The sequence below is a fragment of the Ascaphus truei genome, chromosome 13 (assembly GCF_040206685.1).
Source record: "Ascaphus truei isolate aAscTru1 chromosome 13, aAscTru1.hap1, whole genome shotgun sequence".
NCBI lineage: Eukaryota > Metazoa > Chordata > Amphibia > Anura > Ascaphidae > Ascaphus > Ascaphus truei.
Window position 1 is genome coordinate 43,053,711 of NC_134495.1, and position 24,525 is coordinate 43,078,235.

At 41.7% G+C, this 24,525-nt stretch overlaps 1 protein-coding gene across 1 annotated transcript in view; it reads right to left on the reverse strand.

Moving 5' to 3' along the window:
- LOC142464646 (uncharacterized) overlaps positions 1–24,525 on the reverse strand; it is a 128,275-nt gene that overhangs the window by 80,295 nt on the left and 23,455 nt on the right. Inside the window, 3 exon segments of the mRNA XM_075568011.1 lie at positions 2,920–3,043; positions 3,234–3,437; positions 6,246–6,442. Coding sequence (XP_075424126.1) covers positions 2,920–3,043; positions 3,234–3,437; positions 6,246–6,326 — 409 coding nt within the window. The 5' untranslated portion in view covers positions 6,327–6,442.

Genomic DNA, 24,525 nt, shown 5'->3' on the forward strand with positions numbered 1-24,525 from the left:
GCGGCGAAGTGCGTGACATTCGGAAAACATCCCCGAAAAAATTCGGAGATATAGCAGAATAAAAGGGGCTGCAACAGTATGTCCAAAATGATAAGGTAAAGTCCAATTGAAAAGACCATATACAGCTTAACCCCGTTATAGCGCGGTCCTCGGGGGCCACCCGCGACCACCGCGTTATAAACAGGGTCGCGGGAAAAAAATGGCCGCCACATGTTTTTTTTTTTTGTGGTGGTACCTTGTCCGCCGGAGGGGGAAAGCTGAGAACTCTCCCAGCGTTCCCAGACCCGGTGGGGCAGTGGCAACAGCACACAGCACTTACCCAGCATCTGGCAGCTCTTCTCCCTGTCTCTGCTTCCGTCTTGCGAGAGCAAGCTCCTTTAAAGAGACAGTGTGTGTGTGTGTGTATTTGACTGTGTGAGACTGTGTGTGTGTGTGTGTGTGTCAGTGTGTGCAGTGTGCTGTGAGTGTGTGCAGTGTGCTGTGAGTGTGTGCAGTGTGCTGTGAATGTATGCAGTGTGCTGTGAGTGTGTGCTATGAGTGTATGCAGTGTGCTGTGTGCGTGTGTGTGTGTGCAGTGTGCTGAGAGTGTGTGCAGTGTGCTGAGAGTGTGTGCAGTGTGCTGAGAGTGTGTGCAGTGTTCTGAGAGTGTGTGCAGTGTGCTGAGAGTGTGTGCAGTGTGCTGAGAGTGTGTGCAGTGTGCTGAGAGTGTGTACAGGGAGCTGAGAGTGTATGCAGTGTGCTGTGAGTGTGCTGTGTGCAATGTGCTGTGTGTGCAGGGTGCTGTGAGTGTGTGCAGTGTGCAGTGAGTGTGTGTAAAAAAAAAAACTTAATTTTTTTTTTTAAATTCGGGGTCCACGCTCAAACCGCGTTATAGCGGATCACGCTATAACGGGGTTGAGCTGTACCTCCACGCCATGGTTAAATATCTAATAGCCTACAATGCAAAAATAAAAAAACTTTAATAATAACCAATGCATACGCCGAAAAACGAGTGACAGAAATATAACATGTGTGTAAAATAAATTAAAATTATATAATAAGCCCCTGTAAAGGAAATGGGTAGCGACAACACAGTGTATTATTTGCTAATGCAATTTATGATGGTAACACAATGTGTAATGATACAACTAAGTGTAGCTACCAGGCAGCATAATAACCCTGTTGGTATCAGTCAGATGGTAAGCATATCAATAGTAAAAAAGCACAAGTGAATGAGTATATGTCTAATGGTAATGGGGAGTATTCAGATGGTATCAGGTAAGTGAATGGTTAGGATGTAAAGACCAAACATTCAAATGCATAAATAGCCACAAACCACAACTGACATCCCATGATGTGCCAAAAGGAGAAATGGCAACATCATATGCATATACCCAGACAGATGAAACTAAGATCAACCTGTACCAGAATGATGGGAAGAAAAAAGTATGGAGAAGGCATGGAATGGCTCATGATCCGAAGCATACCACATCATCTGTAAAACACGGTGGAGACAGTGTGATGGCATGGGCATGCATGGCTTACAATGGCACTGCGTCCCTAGTGTTTATTGCTGATGTGACAGAAGATGGAAGCAGCCGGATTAATTCTGAAGTTTATAGGGATATATTGTCTGCTCAGGTTCAGCCAAATTCAGCGAAGTTGATTGGACGGCGCTTCACTTTGCAGATGGACAATGACCCAAAACATACTGCAAAAGCAACCCAGGAGTTTTTTTTAAGGCAAAGAAGTGGAATATTCTGCAATGGCTGAGTCAATCACCTGATCTCAACCCGATCGAGCATGCATTTCACTTGCTGAAGACAAAACTTAAGGCAGAAAGACCCACGAACAAACAACAACTAAAGACAATTGCAGTAAAGGCCTTGCAAAGCATCACAAAGGAGGAAACCCAGCGTTTGGTGATGTCCATGTGTTCCAGACTTCAAGCAGTCATTGCCTGCAAAGGATTCTCGACAAAGTATTAAAAATGAACATTTTATTTATGATTGTGTTGATTTGTCCAATTACATTTGAGCCCCTGAAATAAGGGGACTGTGTATGAAAATGGTTGTAATTCCTAAACGTTTCATACGATATTTTTGTTCAACCCCTTGAATTAAAGCTGAAAGTCTGCACTTCTATTGCATCTCAGTTTTTTCATTTCAAATCCATTGTGGTGGCGTACAGAGCCATAATGATGAAAATTGTGTCAGTGTCCAATTATTTCCGGACCTAACTGTATTATATTGTACTTGTCCTTCACAGTAATATCTTCCTACACATATGGGGGGGGGGAGGGGGAAGGGGAGGGAGGAAGGGATATGCGTGTGACCCTGCAGTGACTGAAATGGGTAAATGAAATGAGTGTCCCTCCTGTATGTGTCATCTTGCAGTGGGAAGGACAGATGTGAGGGTTTGGAGGTATTTCTGTCCATTACCCTACAGTGGGACAGGTGTGTGTCTATGTCTGCATGTACTTTGTACATCTGTTTACCTGTTTTGTGTGTGTATGTGTACCTGTTCTACTGTGCCGCGCATCTTTCTGTCTGTCATGTGGTGCGTTTGTCTGTCCGTCCCACGATGTGCCTGCAAGCACCTGTCTGTTCACTGATATACCTGCGCGAGTCTGACTGTCCCGTGGAGTGTTAATGTGTTTGTCTGTTCCGTGGACGCCTGTCTGTCCACACTATTTTAAGGGAATCGGTAACTGAGCATTATGAATAGAGGGCGTTGAGAGAAAAAAGTTTGTGAACCTCTGCTCTAAAATATCCCGTCCTGAGTGACTGAGATGAGCCTCTGTTTGCCCGGCTCTGCAACTTGTTTCTTGTTCCTGATATACACCTCACACAAAAAACACAACATTTAACTTGAGCTCCTGTTTGCTGGATCCAAACATGACTGAGAACGCTATTAGAATAACAGAAAACCTCCTCTTACCCAGTGAGTTGAGGTTCTGGTGATTCTCCATCATCACGTCCTTGTAACGCTCCTTGTGTCCTTCTAAATACTCCCACTCCTCCACGGAGAAATATACAGCAACATCATCACACTTTATAGGTACCTGAAACACAGAGAATCACCCACTCAGTATCCAAATATAATAATTGGTCCTATAAGAATCAGTTCCTTATGGAAAGCCAGGTGAGCAAGGCAGAGAGGAGAATACAGATACATAGAACAAAGTTTGCACAAGAAAAAGCTGAATGAAGACAGAAAGGTGGTAATATCTAGCGCTGCCCAGCAGCCCTCACCTCTCCAGTCAGCAGGTGAATGATGATGTTGGTGTGTTCCAGGATCTTCTCAGACATCCGCTTCTTGTCATTGTTTCTCTCATGTATCAGGGAGTTAGTTGGATTCTCCATGATGGGTCCCTGGGTCCTGCAGAATATTTCTGGCAGACAGGGACTGCTGCTGTCTGTGACATGCTCACCGTGCTTCTTCACAACAATATAATCCTACATATTGAGACAGTAATAAATATCACTGTGCAGAGCAAGAAACAACAGTTCACATGTCTCATGTTCCTGCAGATGTGTTGCTTTGCAGTAAGAGGGACACGTCTCTTGTTAGCCGCTCTATACTCAATCTATTCACTGCCCTCCCCACCAATTCTGTCTATTGTATCACTGACATGTCTGCATCAAACTCACTTACTCCTGAGCCTATATGAGCACAAAGATCATGGATTGTACAAACATAACATATGGCCCTCCGCTTAAATCTCCCTAAAGGTATGGTAAAATTCCTCCAACTCAATTTCGACTTAAAATTGAATCCGCACCACATTAAATACTTAGGGGTTCAATTAACAAAAGATTACTCAACTTTATATAGTACAAATTATAAACCCCTTTTCGACCAAATAGTAAAGTATTTGGTCACTTGGAATCCGTATATAATTTCCTGGTTTGGGCCACTATCAAAATGAATATTCTACCTAGACTCCTCTATCTCTTCCAAACTCTCCCGGTTAAAATCTGCCAGAAAGACTTAAATAATATCCAAAAGAAAATATTGAAATTTGTTTGGCAAAATAGGTGACCCAGAGTTCACAAGGATATTCTCTATAAGTCCAAATCAGAAGGAGGCTTAGCTCTGCCGAATTTACAAAACTACTGTAGAGCTGCACAATTAGGACAACTAATTAGCTGGCATTGAAACCCATCTGACAAAAGATGGGTCAAAGTAGAAGATTTTATTTGGTCCCCATTTAAAATAAAGAATCTCTTCTGGCTTAATAAAAAATCTAGACCAGCAGAGATTTATAAGAACCCGGTGTAATCTTTGGGATTCCCTCAAACCCAGGTTTCAACTAACCGGTATTCCATCCCTTATGCAACCCCTGTTTTCGGACCCCTCCCTTCCTTTTTACACAGGTAACCCACAATCCAATACTTTGGTTCAAAAAGGACTCTTAAGAGTAAATGATATTCCCATTGAAGGGAAAGTTTCTTCATTCGCTTTGCTACAAACCAACCATGATATCCCCTCTTCTGAATTCTTCAGATTTCTCCAGGTTAGACACTATATTCAATCTGTCTACAAACCAAAACGATCTTATGCTTTAACTTTGTATGAGGATTGGTGTCTACACCAGCCCCTTACAAAGGGCATTATTTCCAGAATATATCAGAGAATGACCCCTATCAAAAGCAACCAAACCCCTGATAACTATATGGTTTCCTGGGAAAAGGATCTCAACCTCAATTTAGATCTTGATATTTGGAAAGATATCTGGTAAGCCACTTCCAAAAATTCATTGTGCGTTGCGATTAAGGAGAATATTTACAAGTTAATATTCAGATGGTACATGACTCCTACCAGGTTACACTCTTTTCTCCCAGGTGTTTCCCCTTTGTGTTGGCGTGGTTGTGGTGGAATTGGGAATATACTGCATATATTTTGGTCATGTTTTAAAATTCAACTAACATGGACGGAAGTGTTCGCCCTAATACACAAAATTCTAGAGTATATATATTGCTAGGAAAACCAATGGCCAGCCATTCCAAAAAAAGAAGCTAAAATAATATCCCCAATTTTAAACACTACCAGATGCACAATTGCCAAAAATTGGAAACAACCATTGGATACAATGCTTTGTATAAAGTCCGTAATAGGAAGTTGTTGAAAATGCGCAATTGTACAAATAATGAAATTGTGCTGATAAAAGGTATACCCCTTGATGAAGTCTTAAGGACGAAACGCGTAGGGTGTGTTTCGGATCACTTTTATCAGCACAATTGCATTATTTGTACAATTGCGCATTTACAACAACTTCCTATTACGGACTTTATACAAAGCATTGTATCCAGCGGGTGCAGGGAGAGGAGTTGAGAGACTGTCCATATTCTCCCGTCACTTGAATGTTCCCATTGACGTCACGATTCTCGCGGTATTGGAGTTGGACGAGCTCCCGCTGATATCACGACTCTCGCGAGATTGGAGTGAGGAAGCGTCCGGTACACGGAGGCCACGGAGCTACTGACACCTGCAGCACACGGTGGAGCCCCTAGATGGTACCCTGCTATCCTGTTTTCCGTTGGCGATTGAGTTTTACATGCTTATGTTCTTGTCACGTTTGAGTGTGCAATTTTTATTCCTTTCCAGTCCTATATAAATTTTATTGACATACTACACCATGAGTGCGCCTGTTTTCTTGTTTTTTTCCTAGATATCCTTGAGGGATTTGGTGGTCCCTTTATCAGGCTGCAGTACTCTGGAGGACAGTACCCACATTTTTTGGATTGGACTTTATTGTATCATATAATTTATGATCATATATATATTTTCTATGTACATATAATTTTTTGTGTTGTTTATATATATCTGTTTTTACATTTATGGTTTAATTATTCATTGGTTACAGTCATCCCACAGCACATTGGGTCTGTGCTAAGGGAGTTTTGGTAGGCGCTAGCAATTTTTCTCCAGATATACTGTATATCCCAGGATCTCCCTCTGCACAAACATGTCTCTGCCTGGATCCAAGTGCATTCAATAACTGGGTCAATTCCCTCTACCAAACTACATCCTTCTTTGACCCTGTCTATCTCTGTGCTCTCCTGCTGCCCAATCATGTCCTTATTTGGTCCTGGGCTCTCCATATGACCAAACACATTGCCTGCCCTTGAGTTCTTGCTTACGGTAATTATGTGTCTCTGGCTATTGCTTCTCAAGTACCTCCCATATTAAGCTCTGCAGGTCCCTGTTGTAGTGAAGGAGATAAGCGTGGTGTAATTATGACTTTCTCCAGCAGCCCTCACCTCTCCAGTCAGCAGGTAGATAATGTCCAGGGTGTGATTCAAGATACTCTCAGTCATCTGCTTCTTGTCCTTGATCATCATCAGTGAGTTATTCAGATGGTCCAAGAATGGACTCTGGCTCCTGTGGAAGTCTTTCACCGCGTGGTGACCTCTGCAGCTAGGGATATATATTGTACTTCCTTCCCAGTGATATCTTCCTACACATGGGGAGAGAGAGGGATGTATATTTGACGTCCATCAAGAAATCTCTATACGTGAAGAAACGTGTGCTTCAACCTATTGGAGCAGGCAAGGAGTGGTCATAGATCACGGACCTACTACACTCATTGAGACTCTCAGCTGCTACGAGAGAACCGTCAGGGAGATCCATGTTTCTTCAAGTTGCCTAAAGATGCCAGTCTAGCATGGACTGACTACGCAGTATTGAGGCTGATTTTGGCATTCATCTCCAACCAATAGGAGCGTGCACGTAAGGGATTTCCCTTTTACAGATCTGGAGATTAGCTGCTTGGAAGACGCAATATTAGCGTGGACCCCACGATTTACGCAGTATCGAGGTTGGTCGGGACAGAAGGTAACATCTCCTTCATATCCCTTTCCAGTAAGAAAAAAAGTCTGCAATTTAGGGATTTCTCTTTTCACTTATCTGGAGAACAGCAATAGAACTGGTGTCTTTATGCTTGGGATTACATTTGGGTAAAGAGAATATCTTGCTGGTTAGTCCCCTGCATCTCTCCCCTCCGAATGGACTGAGAGAATTATCATTATCAATTACTGACCGGATTTTATTAATACTATATCTGGCCGACACCTTGGGATATATTTACATTCAATACCCTTCTCCAACAGGAGTTAGAATTTTTTTTATTCAGTTTCCATCACTGGTGGTATTTGAAATTCTGACCATTTAGTTTTTTTTGTTTCAATCGTTTTTATTGTGTTCTCAGGGATATACAGATTGTTACAGTACAGTAGAAGCGTCACATTAGGAACCACAGATAATATACATGTCAAAATCATGAAAGATACATCTCTATATATGACGTTTTTAACCATTTTGTGTTTTGAGTGGTTTTGGGAGCTTTATACCCGTTTATCCTTTTGTTTCGCAATAGATAGCATACAGTCTGTAATCTCTGATAGAGATTTGAAGTTGACAGAGAAAGATAAGAAGAAAGATAAGGAGGAGAGGAGAGAAAAAGGACAGAGGAAAAGGGGACGGGAGAGACGGGGAATGGGGGGGGGTTCAGGGCTCAGCAGAGTGAAGAGGTGGTGGGGCAAACGAGCGGGGAGGGAAGAAAGCGAACAGACCCCTCGTCTCCCCCGCCCCGCATCATCCACGCACACCCAGCACCCCCTGTTTTTACAGTCTTCAGTTTTTATTTCCAGCCTAAAAGTTTTTACCTTATGCTAGTTTCTGTCTTCGCAGCTCTGGAGCTACGGCTCACAAGTCTTAAAGAACTGCTCGGTGGATTGTTTCAGTTGGGCTGTTAGTTTCTCCATAGTCATTACTTAATTTATTTTTTAGTGTGAGGCTCAGGGAGCCATGCTGCCATCGGTGAGCTCCCCACTCACCGCTATCACTCACCCAGCAAGTATATTGACCATCCGCAGCACTCCAACCACGACTCGGCAACAACACTCTACACTCCAGACGCGCTCCAGTGGCTGTGGATGGCATAATATCCTTTCCTACCTCAGCACCGTGGTCCTGCCTCGTTTGTGGTAAGCACAGCATGACAGTATGCTCAGCCCCACAAACATGGACCCCGCTGAGGTGGAGAGAACTCTGTCCTCTCACGCCAATATGTTCTCTAGACTATAGAGATACCTGGAGTAAAATGACCATCGGAAGGACCTGCTACAGCAGAGCCTCCATTCCCTCACTGTCCAGGCGCAGAACGCCTCTCCCGTATCTACTCCACTGACAACTGCTGCTGCCTATGCTACCCCGGTTCCCGCCACTACTTCTATAGAACCCCATCTTCCGACGCCTAACTGTTACGCAGGAGATCCCCATGGGTATAGAGGCTTCCTAAACCAATGTTTTATCCAATTTGAGATCACCCCTTTTCGTTTTGTTTCTCTAAGATCCAAGGTGGCCTACATCATATCTTTACTTACAGACGACGCCTTGGCTTGGGCTTCCCCCATGTGGGAGCAGAGGTCGGACCTTACACAGGACATCTGTCTCTTCACCAGGGTGTTCCGTAGGGTCTTCGACACTCCAGGACATAAGATGACTGCTGCTTTTCCCCTATTCCATATCTCCCAGGGAGACCGATCGGTCGCCAGGTACGCCCTGGAGTTCCGCACTATTGAGTCAGAGACGGGATGAAACAATGAGGCCTTATCTCCCGCCTTTTGGCAAGGCCTTGCGGAGACTCTCAAGGACGAACTTGCAGCCCAGGAGCATCCCACTGATCTGGAGGAACTGATTGCGGTCTTTATTCAGGTACACCAATGCCTGCAAGAGAGGAGGGCTGAAAGTTCCCTTCATCAACAACGGAGACCAAGATCCCCTCTTTCTCACTTCGTCGCCCCAGTCTCTTCCCACTCTGATGCTGTGGAACCCATACAACTTGGGGGGGAAACAGGTTATCCCCATCTGAGAAGCAATGCCGCTGCAGTGCTGGCCTTTGTCTATACTGCGTGAACTCCGGCCATCAAGTGCTCCTGTGTCCCCACAAGCTGGGAAATGCCAACTCCCAATGAGATCCCGGGGAGTCTTGTTGGGAACACTATCCATCTCACCCATCACCAAAGAGTCTCCCAACGTGGATTATGTTACCAGTTGTTCTTACCGGGGAGAATTTTCACGTCGCTGCTATGGCCTTTGTGGATTCCGGATCGGGAGGTAACTTTATTGATCAGTCCTTTGCAGAACGGAATAACATTCCACTCACCCGCAAGAATATACTGGTGGAGTTGGAGGCCATCAACGGACGACCGCTATAACCAGCCTTTATCTCCCTACAGACCATCCCCTTCTGCTTACAGACAGGATCATAAGGAGGAGATTCATCCTGACGTGATCCACACTCCTGCAGTTGAAGTGATTCTCAGCCTCCCGTGGCTCCAACGCCATAATCCTCGCATGGATTGGACCAATAGAGAGCCCATCCAGTGGAGTACCCATTGTGCGGAATCTTGTCTTAAGACGGTTCACAAGGTTGGTGGCTTGTGCACGTCCGGGAAGCAGGCGAACTTTCTGCCAGAGGTATACAAAGAATATCGTGATATTTTTGATAAAGTACAGTCTGAACTTCTACCTCCACATCGTCCCTTTGATTGTCCTATTGACCTGTTGTCAAATTCGGCACTTCCTAGAGGAAGATCTTACCCAAACTCCCTTCCGGAGACCAAGGCTATGAATGATTACATTCGGGAGAACCTAGAAAGTGGATTTATTCAGAAATCCTCTTCCCCAGCTGGAGCCAGATTCTTTTTCGTCAAAAAGAAGGACTGGTCTCTCTGACCATGCATTGATTATATGGGCCACAACAAGATTACTCGAAAGAATCGCTACCCATTACCTTTGATCACAGAACTCGTCGACTGTCTACAGGGGTCAACTATTTTCACTAAATTGGACTTGCGGGGTGCCTATAATTTGGTGAGAATACACCAAGGTGATGAATGGAAGACGGCATTCAATATCTGTGATGGTCATTATGAATATCTAGTCATGCCCTTCGGCCTTTGCAGCGCCCTGGCTGTCTTTCAAGACTTCATCAATTAAATATTCCGGGATATCCTCAACAAATTTCTCATCGTCTATCTGGATGACATTTTGATCTTTTCCAAGTCCACCCAGGAACACGTCAGCCACGTTAAACAGGTACTGTTACGCCTTCGAGAGAATCACCTATTTGCCAAATTGGAGAAATGTCAATTCCATCAAACCTCCACACCATTCTTAGGATATATCATTTCCGATTCCGGCTTTTTGATGGATCCAGATGTGAAAAACGGGTAAACAGCCAGTTAACCCACCAGGCGCTCAGAAAATGTAACTGCAGCTGTGGAATGGTGTTTTAACAATGAATCTGATTGAAGGGTGCCACTATCCCCCAGTGTGTGTTGGAATATATGTAATTCTCTACAACTGGCTAGCTGTAAGCACAATGAAGTTGGAGAAAGACTTGAAGGGAAATAACTTACAGTTGCACTGGGGGACGTGATGAAGTGGCCCGTCTGTCTTCCTGCATGAACAATGCTGTGTGTCCCTCTGTCTGCGATGTCTCTTGCTGGAATGATGGGAAGATCTTCTCACGTTGCCAGCACTCTCTTCCGCCGCCAACCCTGCACCCGCTCGTTCGCGGTGGGTGGTCACCTGACCGGCGGCAGTGCCGGTACTTCCGGATGCAGCGGGGAGACCCAGATACACCATACACAGCCCGGCGTGCAGGCAGCAGGCACCAGAACACTAGAAATCCTCCCCAGAGAGGTCAGTACGCCGCACAGCCGTGGAACAAAACTTCAGAGAAGGCTGATCAGTGAAACATGAAGCTTTAATAGAACAAAGTGCAAACGGATCCTCTTGACGCGTTTCGGCCCATCAGGCCTTTGTCAAAAGAGTGATCCGTTTGTAAAAACATGAGGCATATATAGCAGATGCAAGTTACAACACCTGTGGTCAAGCCCCAAACAAATGGGTAACAGGTGTACATCCTGACATTGCTAATAATGGCATGTAGAGTTAAAAACCTAACTGGGGTTAAAAATGACCAATCTATATGCGTGGCAAGAAAAAAAACATGTACAATACAATGCATGTTTAACCAAAATCACTGGTATATTGGTCATGAGAACTAAAACCATGTACATTAAAAGAAAAAAACAAAAAGCACAAATGTAAATAAAGTTTTTGATGAAATACAACCATTATATTATGAAATCGCCCGGACTCCTGATTATTTAATCTTTGCAAGAGAAAATTAAGAGAGCTGTCATTCACGAATAACTTGTTGGTGTTACTGTTTAAATAATAATTGTCTTGACAATGGAACAATAAAATACAATGAAATATATTAACAAAGGAATAATTATGAAACCAAATAAAAAGGGGGGGGGGAAAGGGGTAGTGAGGGGGTGGGTGGGGGTGAGGTAAGGAAGGGGTAAGAAGGGAGGGGAAGGGTATGGGGGGGGTGGGTGGGGGTGGGGGGTGAGTGGAGAGAGGGGAGGAGAAAGCTGGGGGGGGGGGGAGGGGGGAGGGGGGAGGGGAAGGGGGGAAGGGAAAGAGAAGGAAACATATGATAAATATGTACATATACTTTATGCATAAATTAATCTCCAAGAAAATGTTTCAGTTCCCATTCAACATTTAGGCCGTGAGGCTGCAAAGTATTCAAGGAAAATATCCATGACATCTCCTTTTTGTTAAGTCGGTTCAATCTATCGCCTCCCCTAATGCAAGAGGGGACGTGTTCGACCGCACAGAATGAGAAATTTTTAAGTCCACCAAGTGGACATTGTACAAAATGTTTGGATAATGGATGTAATAAATCTTTCTTATTGATTAACCTGACATGTTCTAAGATACGAATGTACAAAGATCTGATGGTTCTTCCCACATATTTATGTCGACATCCGCATGTAATCACATATACAACGTGACTTGTTTGACAGTTGATAAAGGTGTTGATTCTATGTTTACCTTTTGGAAACAATGTGTGTACTCTCTTGGTTGGTGTAGCATATTTGCAACATTTGCAGAAACTGCATCTGAAAAAACCTCTGGGTATGTTACTCATACGGGATTGACTTGGAGGTTTATACAAGCTTTTAGAAATGGAAGAGGCTAATGTGTTGGCCCTTCTGAAAGCAAATCTGGGACCGTGTGTCGTATATATATCTAAATCTTTGTCCAATTTCAATATGTTCCAGTGTTTGGACACTATCTGTCTAATTTGTGACGCCTGTCTGCTAAATTTTGTAATGAATAATGGCATGTCTTGAAAATTTGTTTGTTTATTTTTAATTTTCTTTTTCAATAGATCCACACGGTCCACAGTTTTAGCATTAAGAAGGGCCACATCAACATCAGCTTTATTGTATCCCCTGGATAAGAATTTATCACTTAGTGTTTTGGAGTGTTTCAAGAAGGTTTCTGGGTCTGAACAAAGGCGTCTATAACGCAGAAATTGTCCCTTAGGGATCCCACGTATTAATGTTTTAGGATGACTGCTTCTGGCGTGTAGATATGAATTTCTGGCATGTGGTTTTGTGTATATATCAGTTTGTATACCAGTGATAGGGTCACCATGGATAGTCACATCAAGGTAATTAATTTTAACAGTATCAGTTTCAAAAGTAAAGTGAAGATTTATATTGTTAGTATTGAGAGTTTCAATGAATGTGTGAAGACTATTTAGATCACCCTCCCAAATGAAAATCAAATCATCAATGAAACGTTTATAAAAGATGATGTTAGAGCGAAATGAATTAGTGCTACCATAAATGTGAATAGATTCCCATAAACCCATAAACAAATTAGCATATGAGGGTGCAAAAGAAGTCCCCATAGCTGTGCCCTGTTTTTGAAGAAAAAATTGTGTGTCAAAAAGGAAATAGTTGTGTGTAAGTAAGAAGAGGATAGAATCAGTGATAAAAGTGATTTGTGCTATGGAAAGTGTAGAAAGTTGCAAGTAGTGGTTAATGGCCCTTAGGCCGTGCTCGTGTTCAATAATAGTGTACAGTGATGTGACGTCCATGGTGACCCATCGATACCCCTCCTTCCAGGATACATCTTCTAATGAATTTAGCAATGCTGTAGTGTCTTCAATGAATGAAGGTAAGGTTTTTACAATGGGTTGGAGGAATTTATCCACATAACGTGAAACACCATCTCCCAAAGATCCAATACTGGAGACAATGGGCCTCCCCGGGGGGTTCTCCAGTGATTTATGGATCTTTGGGAGATGGTGGAAAATTGGAATTGTAGGGAACTCACATGCCAGATATTGCCGTTCTTTGTTAGATAAAACATACAAAGTATCGCCAAGTTCTAAGAGATCTTGAAGCTCTCCCAAAAACCCTCTAGTTGGGTCTGATTTTAGTGTGGCGTAAAATTCTTTGTTGCTCAAAAGTCTTAAAGCCTCGTCCCGGTATTTGATGGATGACTGTACAACTATTGCTCCTCCCTTATCTGCATTTTTTATAATTATGTCTGTATTTTTCTTTAGTAGATCTAAATCAATTCTTTCCTGTGGGGTAAGATTATCTGATGAATATGATGAATCAGAGAATGAGTAGCCTTTGGCTAGTAACCTCAAATCTCTGTCCACCAGTCTCTCAAATGTTGACAGACATGGGCCCTTGGTGTTATTTGGCACAAATAAGGATCGTTTTTTAAGTTTGGAATCAATGTGACCGAAAAAGGGAGGTTCAATAGTTGACTCTGTGTGTCCCTCATCATATAAGGACTGCATATCAAACTCAACCGTGCTTTCAGCAAAGGTTGGAGCCTTAATCACAATAGCATTGTCAATGGTGGTTTGAGATGTGTTTATAACAGACTGTGATGGAGTTTTAGTAATATTTTTTGAAAACAATTTCTTAAGAGCCCATTTGCGTGTGTATTTTTGTAAGTCAATTATCGTTGTGAAGAGGTCAAAATTTTCTTGTGGGGCGTAATTCAAGCCTTTATTGAGCAACAATATTTGGGATGATGTCAAGGTCAGGTCAGAAATATTAATGACATTGTTATGTTGAGGATCTAAGAATATTTTTTCCTCTTGTTGTCTGTCCCGTATGATTTTTCTGTTTTTCTTGCCCCTTCTACACTTTTTGAGTTTTTTGACTGGGTATTGTCAGAATTAGAGTGTAATGGTCGTGTGCGATCTTCCCTAGAGTTCGTCATGTATGTTCTGTCAAAATACCCGCCCTCTGAGTCTTTGGTAATGTGTTTGTCATGGGCGATGAAAGAGACGGATGGTCTGTCATTGTAATCAGAGGAATCAGTGTCAAAACTTTGTCTCCGTTCTGTATGAGGTGATTTTAAAATCGATCTGGTGTTAGGTTTTGATGTATTAACCTCCTCTTCTGACGACCACCTGCGTGGTGTGGATTGGGAGGGAAATCTATTTCTATTGAAATCCCTAGTGGGGACAGGTCTCTCCCAGACATAGACCTGACCTTTCTCGTAGTCAGTCCTATCTCTGGAGAATTTATCCTGTTTTTTATCAATAACACCTTTCTCCATTTTATCAATATTTTGTAGGAGAATTTTATCATTGTGGGGAAACCTGTCCATATCTTTGAATCTATATAATTCTTTTTTCATACGTTCTATATCAGATGTTAATATTTTCTTTTCATTAACTTTGGCCCCAACAATTAATTCAATAAGTTGTTTGGAACATTCGTCCAATATTTTTCTCCATTGGAATTGGAACTCGGTATTAGGGAACCCAAACGATGGCATTTTTTTGATTCTTAGTCCTCTGGGGATGCGCTTGGTCTTTAAATAGTTTTCCAGAGTTATAATGTCCCAAAAGAGACGAATGTCCTGAGTTAGGAGTCTTTCAAGTTTAACGAAATGATCAATAAGATCAGTGGAATTTTCACAGGTTAAATTCCCTGGTATATCATCAAAGATATGAAGAGCTCTTTTGGTCCTTTCGGTATTATTGCCACATTTTTGTACATATGTAGTTGGCAGCTCAATCATAGTCTCTTGATCCTCATCCATGCTGATAGAAAAAAGATGCTTTTCTTATGCAAACAATTTGTTAAAAAAATATATATAGCAAATAAATTTGATGTGTCCGGGTATATCAAAATATTGAAAAAATTAATGATCACCGTCAGCCTTAGATCAAATCTGGAGGTATTGAATAATGCTCAATGTCAATTCCAATAGTATGTGCAATGAATAGCCTCCTTAACAGAGTGATTTCAAGCTGCCTGTAATAATATCACAGATGTGAGAAACGGGTAAACAGCCAGTTAACCCACCAGGCGCTCAGAAAATGTAACTGCAGCTGTGGAATGGTGTTTTAACAATGAATCTGATTGAAGGGTGCCACTATCCCCCAGTGTGTGTTGGAATATATGTAATTCTCTACAACTGGCTAGCTGTAAGCACAATGAAGTTGGAGAAAGACTTGAAGGGAAATAACTTACAGTTGCACTGGGGGACGTGATGAAGTGGCCCGTCTGTCTTCCTGCATGAACAATGCTGTGTGTCCCTCTGTCTGCGATGTCTCTTGCTGGAATGATGGGAAGATCTTCTCACGTTGCCAGCACTCTCTTCCGCCGCCAACCCTGCACCCGCTCGTTCGCGGTGGGTGGTCACCTGACCGGCGGCAGTGCCGGTACTTCCGGATGCAGCGGGGAGACCCAGATACACCATACACAGCCCGGCGTGCAGGCAGCAGGCACCAGAACACTAGAAATCCTCCCCAGAGAGGTCAGTACGCCGCACAGCCGTGGAACAAAACTTCAGAGAAGGCTGATCAGTGAAACATGAAGCTTTAATAGAACAAAGTGCAAACGGATCCTCTTGACGCGTTTCGGCCCATCAGGCCTTTGTCAAAAGAGTGATCCGTTTGTAAAAACATGAGGCATATATAGCAGATGCAAGTTACAACACCTGTGGTCAAGCCCCAAACAAATGGGTAACAGGTGTACATCCTGACATTGCTAATAATGGCATGTAGAGTTAAAAACCTAACTGGGGTTAAAAATGACCAATCTATATGCGTGGCAAGAAAAAAAACATATACAATACAATGCATGTTTAACCAAAATCACTGGTATATTGGTCATGAGAACTAAAACCATGTACATTAAAAGAAAAAAACAAAAAGCACAAATGTAAATAAAGTTTTTGATGAAATACAACCATTATATTATGAAATCGCCCGGACTCCTGATTATTTAATCTTTGCAAGAGAAAATTAAGAGAGCTGTCATTCACGAATAACTTGTTGGTGTTACTGTTTAAATAATAATTGTCTTGACAATGGAACAATAAAATACAATGAAATATATTAACAAAGGAATAATTATGAAACCAAATAAAAAGGGGGGGGGGAAAGGGGTAGTGAGGGGGTGGGTGGGGGTGAGGTAAGGAAGGGGTAAGAAGGGAGGGGAAGGGTATGGGGGGGGTGGGTGGGGGTGGGGGGTGAGTGGAGAGAGGGGAGGAGAAAGCTGGGGGGGGGGGGAGGGGGGAGGGGGGAGGGGAAGGGGGGAAGGGAAAGAGAAGGAAACATATGATAAATATGTACATATACTTTATGCATAAATTAATCTCCAAGAAAATGTTTCAGTTCCCATTCAACATTTAGGCCGTGAGGCTGCAAAGTATTCAAGGAAAATATCCATGACATCTCCTTTTTGTTAAGTCGGTTCAATCTATCGCCTCCCCTAATGCAAGAGGGGACGTGTTCGACCGCACAGAATGAGAAATTTTTAAGTCCACCAAGTGGACATTGTACAAAATGTTTGGATAATGGATGTAATAAATCTTTCTTATTGATTAACCTGACATGTTCTAAGATACGAATGTACAAAGATCTGATGGTTCTTCCCACATATTTATGTCGACATCCGCATGTAATCACATATACAACGTGACTTGTTTGACAGTTGATAAAGGTGTTGATTCTATGTTTACCTTTTGGAAACAATGTGTGTACTCTCTTGGTTGGTGTAGCATATTTGCAACATTTGCAGAAACTGCATCTGAAAAAACCTCTGGGTATGTTACTCATACGGGATTGACTTGGAGGTTTATACAAGCTTTTAGAAATGGAAGAGGCTAATGTGTTGGCCCTTCTGAAAGCAAATCTGGGACCGTGTGTCGTATATATATCTAAATCTTTGTCCAATTTCAATATGTTCCAGTGTTTGGACACTATCTGTCTAATTTGTGACGCCTGTCTGCTAAATTTTGTAATGAATAATGGCATGTCTTGAAAATTTGTTTGTTTATTTTTAATTTTCTTTTTCAATAGATCCACACGGTCCACAGTTTTAGCATTAAGAAGGGCCACATCAACATCAGCTTTATTGTATCCCCTGGATAAGAATTTATCACTTAGTGTTTTGGAGTGTTTCAAGAAGGTTTCTGGGTCTGAACAAAGGCGTCTATAACGCAGAAATTGTCCCTTAGGGATCCCACGTATTAATGTTTTAGGATGACTGCTTCTGGCGTGTAGATATGAATTTCTGGCATGTGGTTTTGTGTATATATCAGTTTGTATACCAGTGATAGGGTCACCATGGATAGTCACATCAAGGTAATTAATTTTAACAGTATCAGTTTCAAAAGTAAAGTGAAGATTTATATTGTTAGTATTGAGAGTTTCAATGAATGTGTGAAGACTATTTAGATCACCCTCCCAAATGAAAATCAAATCATCAATGAAACGTTTATAAAAGATGATGTTAGAGCGAAATGAATTAGTGCTACCATAAATGTGAATAGATTCCCATAAACCCATAAACAAATTAGCATATGAGGGTGCAAAAGAAGTCCCCATAGCTGTGCCCTGTTTTTGAAGAAAAAATTGTGTGTCAAAAAGGAAATAGTTGTGTGTAAGTAAGAAGAGGATAGAATCAGTGATAAAAGTGATTTGTGCTATGGAAAGTGTAGAAAGTTGCAAGTAGTGGTTAATGGCCCTTAGGCCGTGCTCGTGTTCAATAATAGTGTACAGTGATGTGACGTCCATGGTGACCCATCGATACCCCTCCTTCCAGGATACATCTTCTAATGAATTTAGCAATGCTGTAGTGTCTTCAATGAATGAAGGTAAGGTTTTTACAATGGGTTGGAGGAATTTATCCACATAACGTGAAACACCATCTCCCAAAGATCCAATACTGGAGACAATGGGCCTCCCCGGGGGGTTCTCCAGTGATTTATGGATCTTTGGGAGATGGTGGAAAATTGGAATTGTAGGGAACTCACATGCCAGATATTGCCGTTCTTTGTTAGATAAAACATACAAAGTATCGCCAAGTTCTAAGAGATCTTGAAGCTCTCCCAAAAACCCTCTAGTTGGGTCTGATTTTAGTGTGGCGTAAAATTCTTTGTTGCTCAAAAGTCTTAAAGCCTCGTCCCGGTATTTGATGGATGACTGTACAACTATTGCTCCTCCCTTATCTGCATTTTTTATAATTATGTCTGTATTTTTCTTTAGTAGATCTAAATCAATTCTTTCCTGTGGGGTAAGATTATCTGATGAATATGATGAATCAGAGAATGAGTAGCCTTTGGCTAGTAACCTCAAATCTCTGTCCACCAGTCTCTCAAATGTTGACAGACATGGGCCCTTGGTGTTATTTGGCACAAATAAGGATCGTTTTTTAAGTTTGGAATCAATGTGACCGAAAAAGGGAGGTTCAATAGTTGACTCTGTGTGTCCCTCATCATATAAGGACTGCATATCAAACTCAACCGTGCTTTCAGCAAAGGTTGGAGCCTTAATCACAATAGCATTGTCAATGGTGGTTTGAGATGTGTTTATAACAGACTGTGATGGAGTTTTAGTAATATTTTTTGAAAACAATTTCTTAAGAGCCCATTTGCGTGTGTATTTTTGTAAGTCAATTATCGTTGTGAAGAGGTCAAAATTTTCTTGTGGGGCGTAATTCAAGCCTTTATTGAGCAACAATATTTGGGATGATGTCAAGGTCAGGTCAGAAATATTAATGACATTGTTATGTTGAGGATCTAAGAATATTTTTTCCTCTTGTTGTCTGTCCCGTATGATTTTTCTGTTTTTCTTGCCCCTTCTACACTTTTTGAGTTTTTTGACTGGGTATTGTCAGAATTAGAGTGTAATGGTCGTGTGCGATCTTCCCTAGAGTTCGTCATGTATGTTCTGTCAAAATACCCGCCCTCTGAGTCTTTGGTAATGTGTTTGTCATGGGCGATGAAAGAGACGGATGGTCTGTCATTGTAATCAGAGGAATCAGTGTCAAAACTTTGTCTCCGTTCTGTATGAGGTGATTTTAAAATCGATCTGGTGTTAGGTTTTGATGTATTAACCTCCTCTTCTGACGACCACCTGCGTGGTGTGGATTGGGAGGGAAATCTATTTCTATTGAAATCCCTAGTGGGGACAGGTCTCTCCCAGACATAGACCTGACCTTTCTCGTAGTCAGTCCTATCTCTGGAGAATTTATCCTGTTTTTTATCAATAACACCTTTCTCCATTTTATCAATATTTTGTAGGAGAATTTTATCATTGTGGGGAAACCTGTCCATATCTTTGAATCTATATAATTCTTTTTTCATACGTTCTATATCAGATGTTAATATTTTCTTTTCATTAACTTTGGCCCCAACAATTAATTCAATAAGTTGTTTGGAACATTCGTCCAATATTTTTCTCCATTGGAATTGGAACTCGGTATTAGGGAACCCAAACGATGGCATTTTTTTGATTCTTAGTCCTCTGGGGATGCGCTTGGTCTTTAAATAGTTTTCCAGAGTTATAATGTCCCAAAAGAGACGAATGTCCTGAGTTAGGAGTCTTTCAAGTTTAACGAAATGATCAATAAGATCAGTGGAATTTTCACAGGTTAAATTCCCTGGTATATCATCAAAGATATGAAGAGCTCTTTTGGTCCTTTCGGTATTATTGCCACATTTTTGTACATATGTAGTTGGCAGCTCAATCATAGTCTCTTGATCCTCATCCATGCTGATAGAAAAAAGATGCTTTTCTTATGCAAACAATTTGTTAAAAAAATATATATAGCAAATAAATTTGATGTGTCCGGGTATATCAAAATATTGAAAAAATTAATGATCACCGTCAGCCTTAGATCAAATCTGGAGGTATTGAATAATGCTCAATGTCAATTCCAATAGTATGTGCAATGAATAGCCTCCTTAACAGAGTGATTTCAAGCTGCCTGTAATAATATCACAGATGTGAAAAACGGGTAAACAGCCAGTTAACCCACCAGGCGCTCAGAAAATGTAACTGCAGCTGTGGAATGGTGTTTTAACAATGAATCTGATTGAAGGGTGCCACTATCCCCCAGTGTGTGTTGGAATATATGTAATTCTCTACAACTGGCTAGCTGTAAGCACAATGAAGTTGGAGAAAGACTTGAAGGGAAATAACTTACAGTTGCACTGGGGGACGTGATGAAGTGGCCCGTCTGTCTTCCTGCATGAACAATGCTGTGTGTCCCTCTGTCTGCGATGTCTCTTGCTGGAATGATGGGAAGATCTTCTCACGTTGCCAGCACTCTCTTCCGCCGCCAACCCTGCACCCGCTCGTTCGCGGTGGGTGGTCACCTGACCGGCGGCAGTGCCGGTACTTCCGGATGCAGCGGGGAGACCCAGATACACCATACACAGCCCGGCGTGCAGGCAGCAGGCACCAGAACACTAGAAATCCTCCCCAGAGAGGTCAGTACGCCGCACAGCCGTGGAACAAAACTTCAGAGAAGGCTGATCAGTGAAACATGAAGCTTTAATAGAACAAAGTGCAAACGGATCCTCTTGACGCGTTTCGGCCCATCAGGCCTTTGTCAAAAGAGTGATCCGTTTGTAAAAACATGAGGCATATATAGCAGATGCAAGTTACAACACCTGTGGTCAAGCCCCAAACAAATGGGTAACAGGTGTACATCCTGACATTGCTAATAATGGCATGTAGAGTTAAAAACCTAACTGGGGTTAAAAATGACCAATCTATATGCGTGGCAAGAAAAAAAACATATACAATACAATGCATGTTTAACCAAAATCACTGGTATATTGGTCATGAGAACTAAAACCATGTACATTAAAAGAAAAAAACAAAAAGCACAAATGTAAATAAAGTTTTTGATGAAATACAACCATTATATTATGAAATCGCCCGGACTCCTGATTATTTAATCTTTGCAAGAGAAAATTAAGAGAGCTGTCATTCACGAATAACTTGTTGGTGTTACTGTTTAAATAATAATTGTCTTGACAATGGAACAATAAAATACAATGAAATATATTAACAAAGGAATAATTATGAAACCAAATAAAAAGGGGGGGGGGAAAGGGGTAGTGAGGGGGTGGGTGGGGGTGAGGTAAGGAAGGGGTAAGAAGGGAGGGGAAGGGTATGGGGGGGGTGGGTGGGGGTGGGGGGTGAGTGGAGAGAGGGGAGGAGAAAGCTGGGGGGGGGGGGAGGGGGGAGGGGGGAGGGGAAGGGGGGAAGGGAAAGAGAAGGAAACATATGATAAATATGTACATATACTTTATGCATAAATTAATCTCCAAGAAAATGTTTCAGTTCCCATTCAACATTTAGGCCGTGAGGCTGCAAAGTATTCAAGGAAAATATCCATGACATCTCCTTTTTGTTAAGTCGGTTCAATCTATCGCCTCCCCTAATGCAAGAGGGGACGTGTTCGACCGCACAGAATGAGAAATTTTTAAGTCCACCAAGTGGACATTGTACAAAATGTTTGGATAATGGATGTAATAAATCTTTCTTATTGATTAACCTGACATGTTCTAAGATACGAATGTACAAAGATCTGATGGTTCTTCCCACATATTTATGTCGACATCCGCATGTAATCACATATACAACGTGACTTGTTTGACAGTTGATAAAGGTGTTGATTCTATGTTTACCTTTTGGAAACAATGTGTGTACTCTCTTGGTTGGTGTAGCATATTTGCAACATTTGCAGAAACTGCATCTGAAAAAACCTCTGGGTATGTTACTCATACGGGATTGACTTGGAGGTTTATACAAGCTTTTAGAAATGGAAGAGGCTAATGTGTTGGCCCTTCTGAAAGCAAATCTGGGACCGTGTGTCGTATATATATCTAAATCTTTGTCCAATTTCAATATGTTCCAGTGTTTGGACACTATCTGTCTAATTTGTGACGCCTGTCTGCTAAATTTTGTAATGAATAATGGCATGTCTTGAAAATTTGTTTGTTTATTTTTAATTTTCTTTTTCAATAGATCCACACGGTCCACAGTTTTAGCATTAAGAAGGGCCACATCAACATCAGCTTTATTGTATCCCCTGGATAAGAATTTATCACTTAGTGTTTTGGAGTGTTTCAAGAAGGTTTCTGGGTCTGAACAAAGGCGTCTATAACGCAGAAATTGTCCCTTAGGGATCCCACGTATTAATGTTTTAGATGACTGCTTCTGGCGTGTAGATATGAATTTCTGGCATGTGGTTTTGTGTATATATCAGTTTGTATACCAGTGATAGGGTCACCATGGATAGTCACATCAAGGTAATTAATTTTAACAGTATCAGTTTCAAAAGTAAAGTGAAGATTTATATTGTTAGTATTGAGAGTTTCAATGAATGTGTGAAGACTATTTAGATCACCCTCCCAAATGAAAATCAAATCATCAATGAAACGTTTATAAAAGATGATGTTAGAGCGAAATGAATTAGTGCTACCATAAATGTGAATAGATTCCCATAAACCCATAAACAAATTAGCATATGAGGGTGCAAAAGAAGTCCCCATAGCTGTGCCCTGTTTTTGAAGAAAAAATTGTGTGTCAAAAAGGAAATAGTTGTGTGTAAGTAAGAAGAGGATAGAATCAGTGATAAAAGTGATTTGTGCTATGGAAAGTGTAGAAAGTTGCAAGTAGTGGTTAATGGCCCTTAGGCCGTGCTCGTGTTCAATAATAGTGTACAGTGATGATAGTGTACAGTCCATGGTGACCCATCGATACCCTCCTTCCAGGATACATCTTCTAATGAATTTAGCAATGCTAATGATTTAAACAGTAACACCAACAAGTTATTCGTGAATGACAGCTCTCTTAATTTTCTCTTGCAAAGATTAAATAATCAGGAGTCCGGGCGATTTCATAATATAATGGTTGTATTTCATCAAAAACTTTATTTACATTTGTGCTTTTTGTTTTTTTCTTTTAATGTACATGGTTTTAGTTCTCATGACCAATATACCAGTGATTTTGGTTAAACATGCATTGTATTGTATATGTTTTTTTTCTTGCCACGCATATAGATTGGTCATTTTTAACCCCAGTTAGGTTTTTAACTCTACATGCCATTATTAGCAATGTCAGGATGTACACCTGTTACCCATTTGTTTGGGGCTTGACCACAGGTGTTGTAACTTGCATCTGCTATATATGCCTCATGTTTTTACAAACGGATCACTCTTTTGACAAAGGCCTGATGGGCCGAAACGCGTCAAGAGGATCCGTTTGCACTTTGTTCTATTAAAGCTTCATGTTTCACTGATCAGCCTTCTCTGAAGTTTTGTTCCACGGCTGTGCGGCGTACTGACCTCTCTGGGAGGATTTCTAGTGTTCTGGTGCCTGCTGCCTGCACGCCGGGCTGTGTATGGTGTATCTGGGTCTCCCCGCTGCATCCGGAAGTACCGGCACTGCCGCCGGTCAGGTGACCACCCACCGCGAACGAGCGGGTGCAGGGTTGGCGGCGGAAGAGAGTGCTGGCAACGTGAGAAGATCTTCCCATCATTCCAGCAAGAGACATCGCAGACAGAGGGACACACAGCATTGTTCATGCAGGAAGACAGACGGGCCACTTCATCACGTCCCCCAGTGCAACTGTAAGTTATTTCCCTTCAAGTCTTTCTCCAACTTCATTGTGCTTACAGCTAGCCAGTTGTAGAGAATTACATATATTCCAACACACACTGGGGGATAGTGGCACCCTTCAATCAGATTCATTGTTAAAACACCATTCCACAGCTGCAGTTACATTTTCTGAGCGCCTGGTGGGTTAACTGGCTGTTTACCCGTTTTTCACATCTGTGATATTATTACAGGCAGCTTGAAATCACTCTGTTAAGGAGGCTATTCATTGCACATACTATTGGAATTGACATTGAGCATTATTCAATACCTCCAGATTTGATCTAAGGCTGACGGTGATCATTAATTTTTTCAATATTTTGATATACCCGGACACATCAAATTTATTTGCTATATATATTTTTTTAACAAATTGTTTGCATAAGAAAAGCATCTTTTTTCTATCAGCATGGATGAGGATCAAGAGACTATGATTGAGCTGCCAACTACATATGTACAAAAATGTGGCAATAATACCGAAAGGACCAAAAGAGCTCTTCATATCTTTGATGATATACCAGGGAATTTAACCTGTGAAAATTCCACTGATCTTATTGATCATTTCGTTAAACTTGAAAGACTCCTAACTCAGGACATTCGTCTCTTTTGGGGACATTATAACTCTGGAAAACTATTTAAAGACCAAGCGCATCCCCAGAGGACTAAGAATCAAAAAAATGCCATCGTTTGGGTTCCCTAATACCGAGTTCCAATTCCAA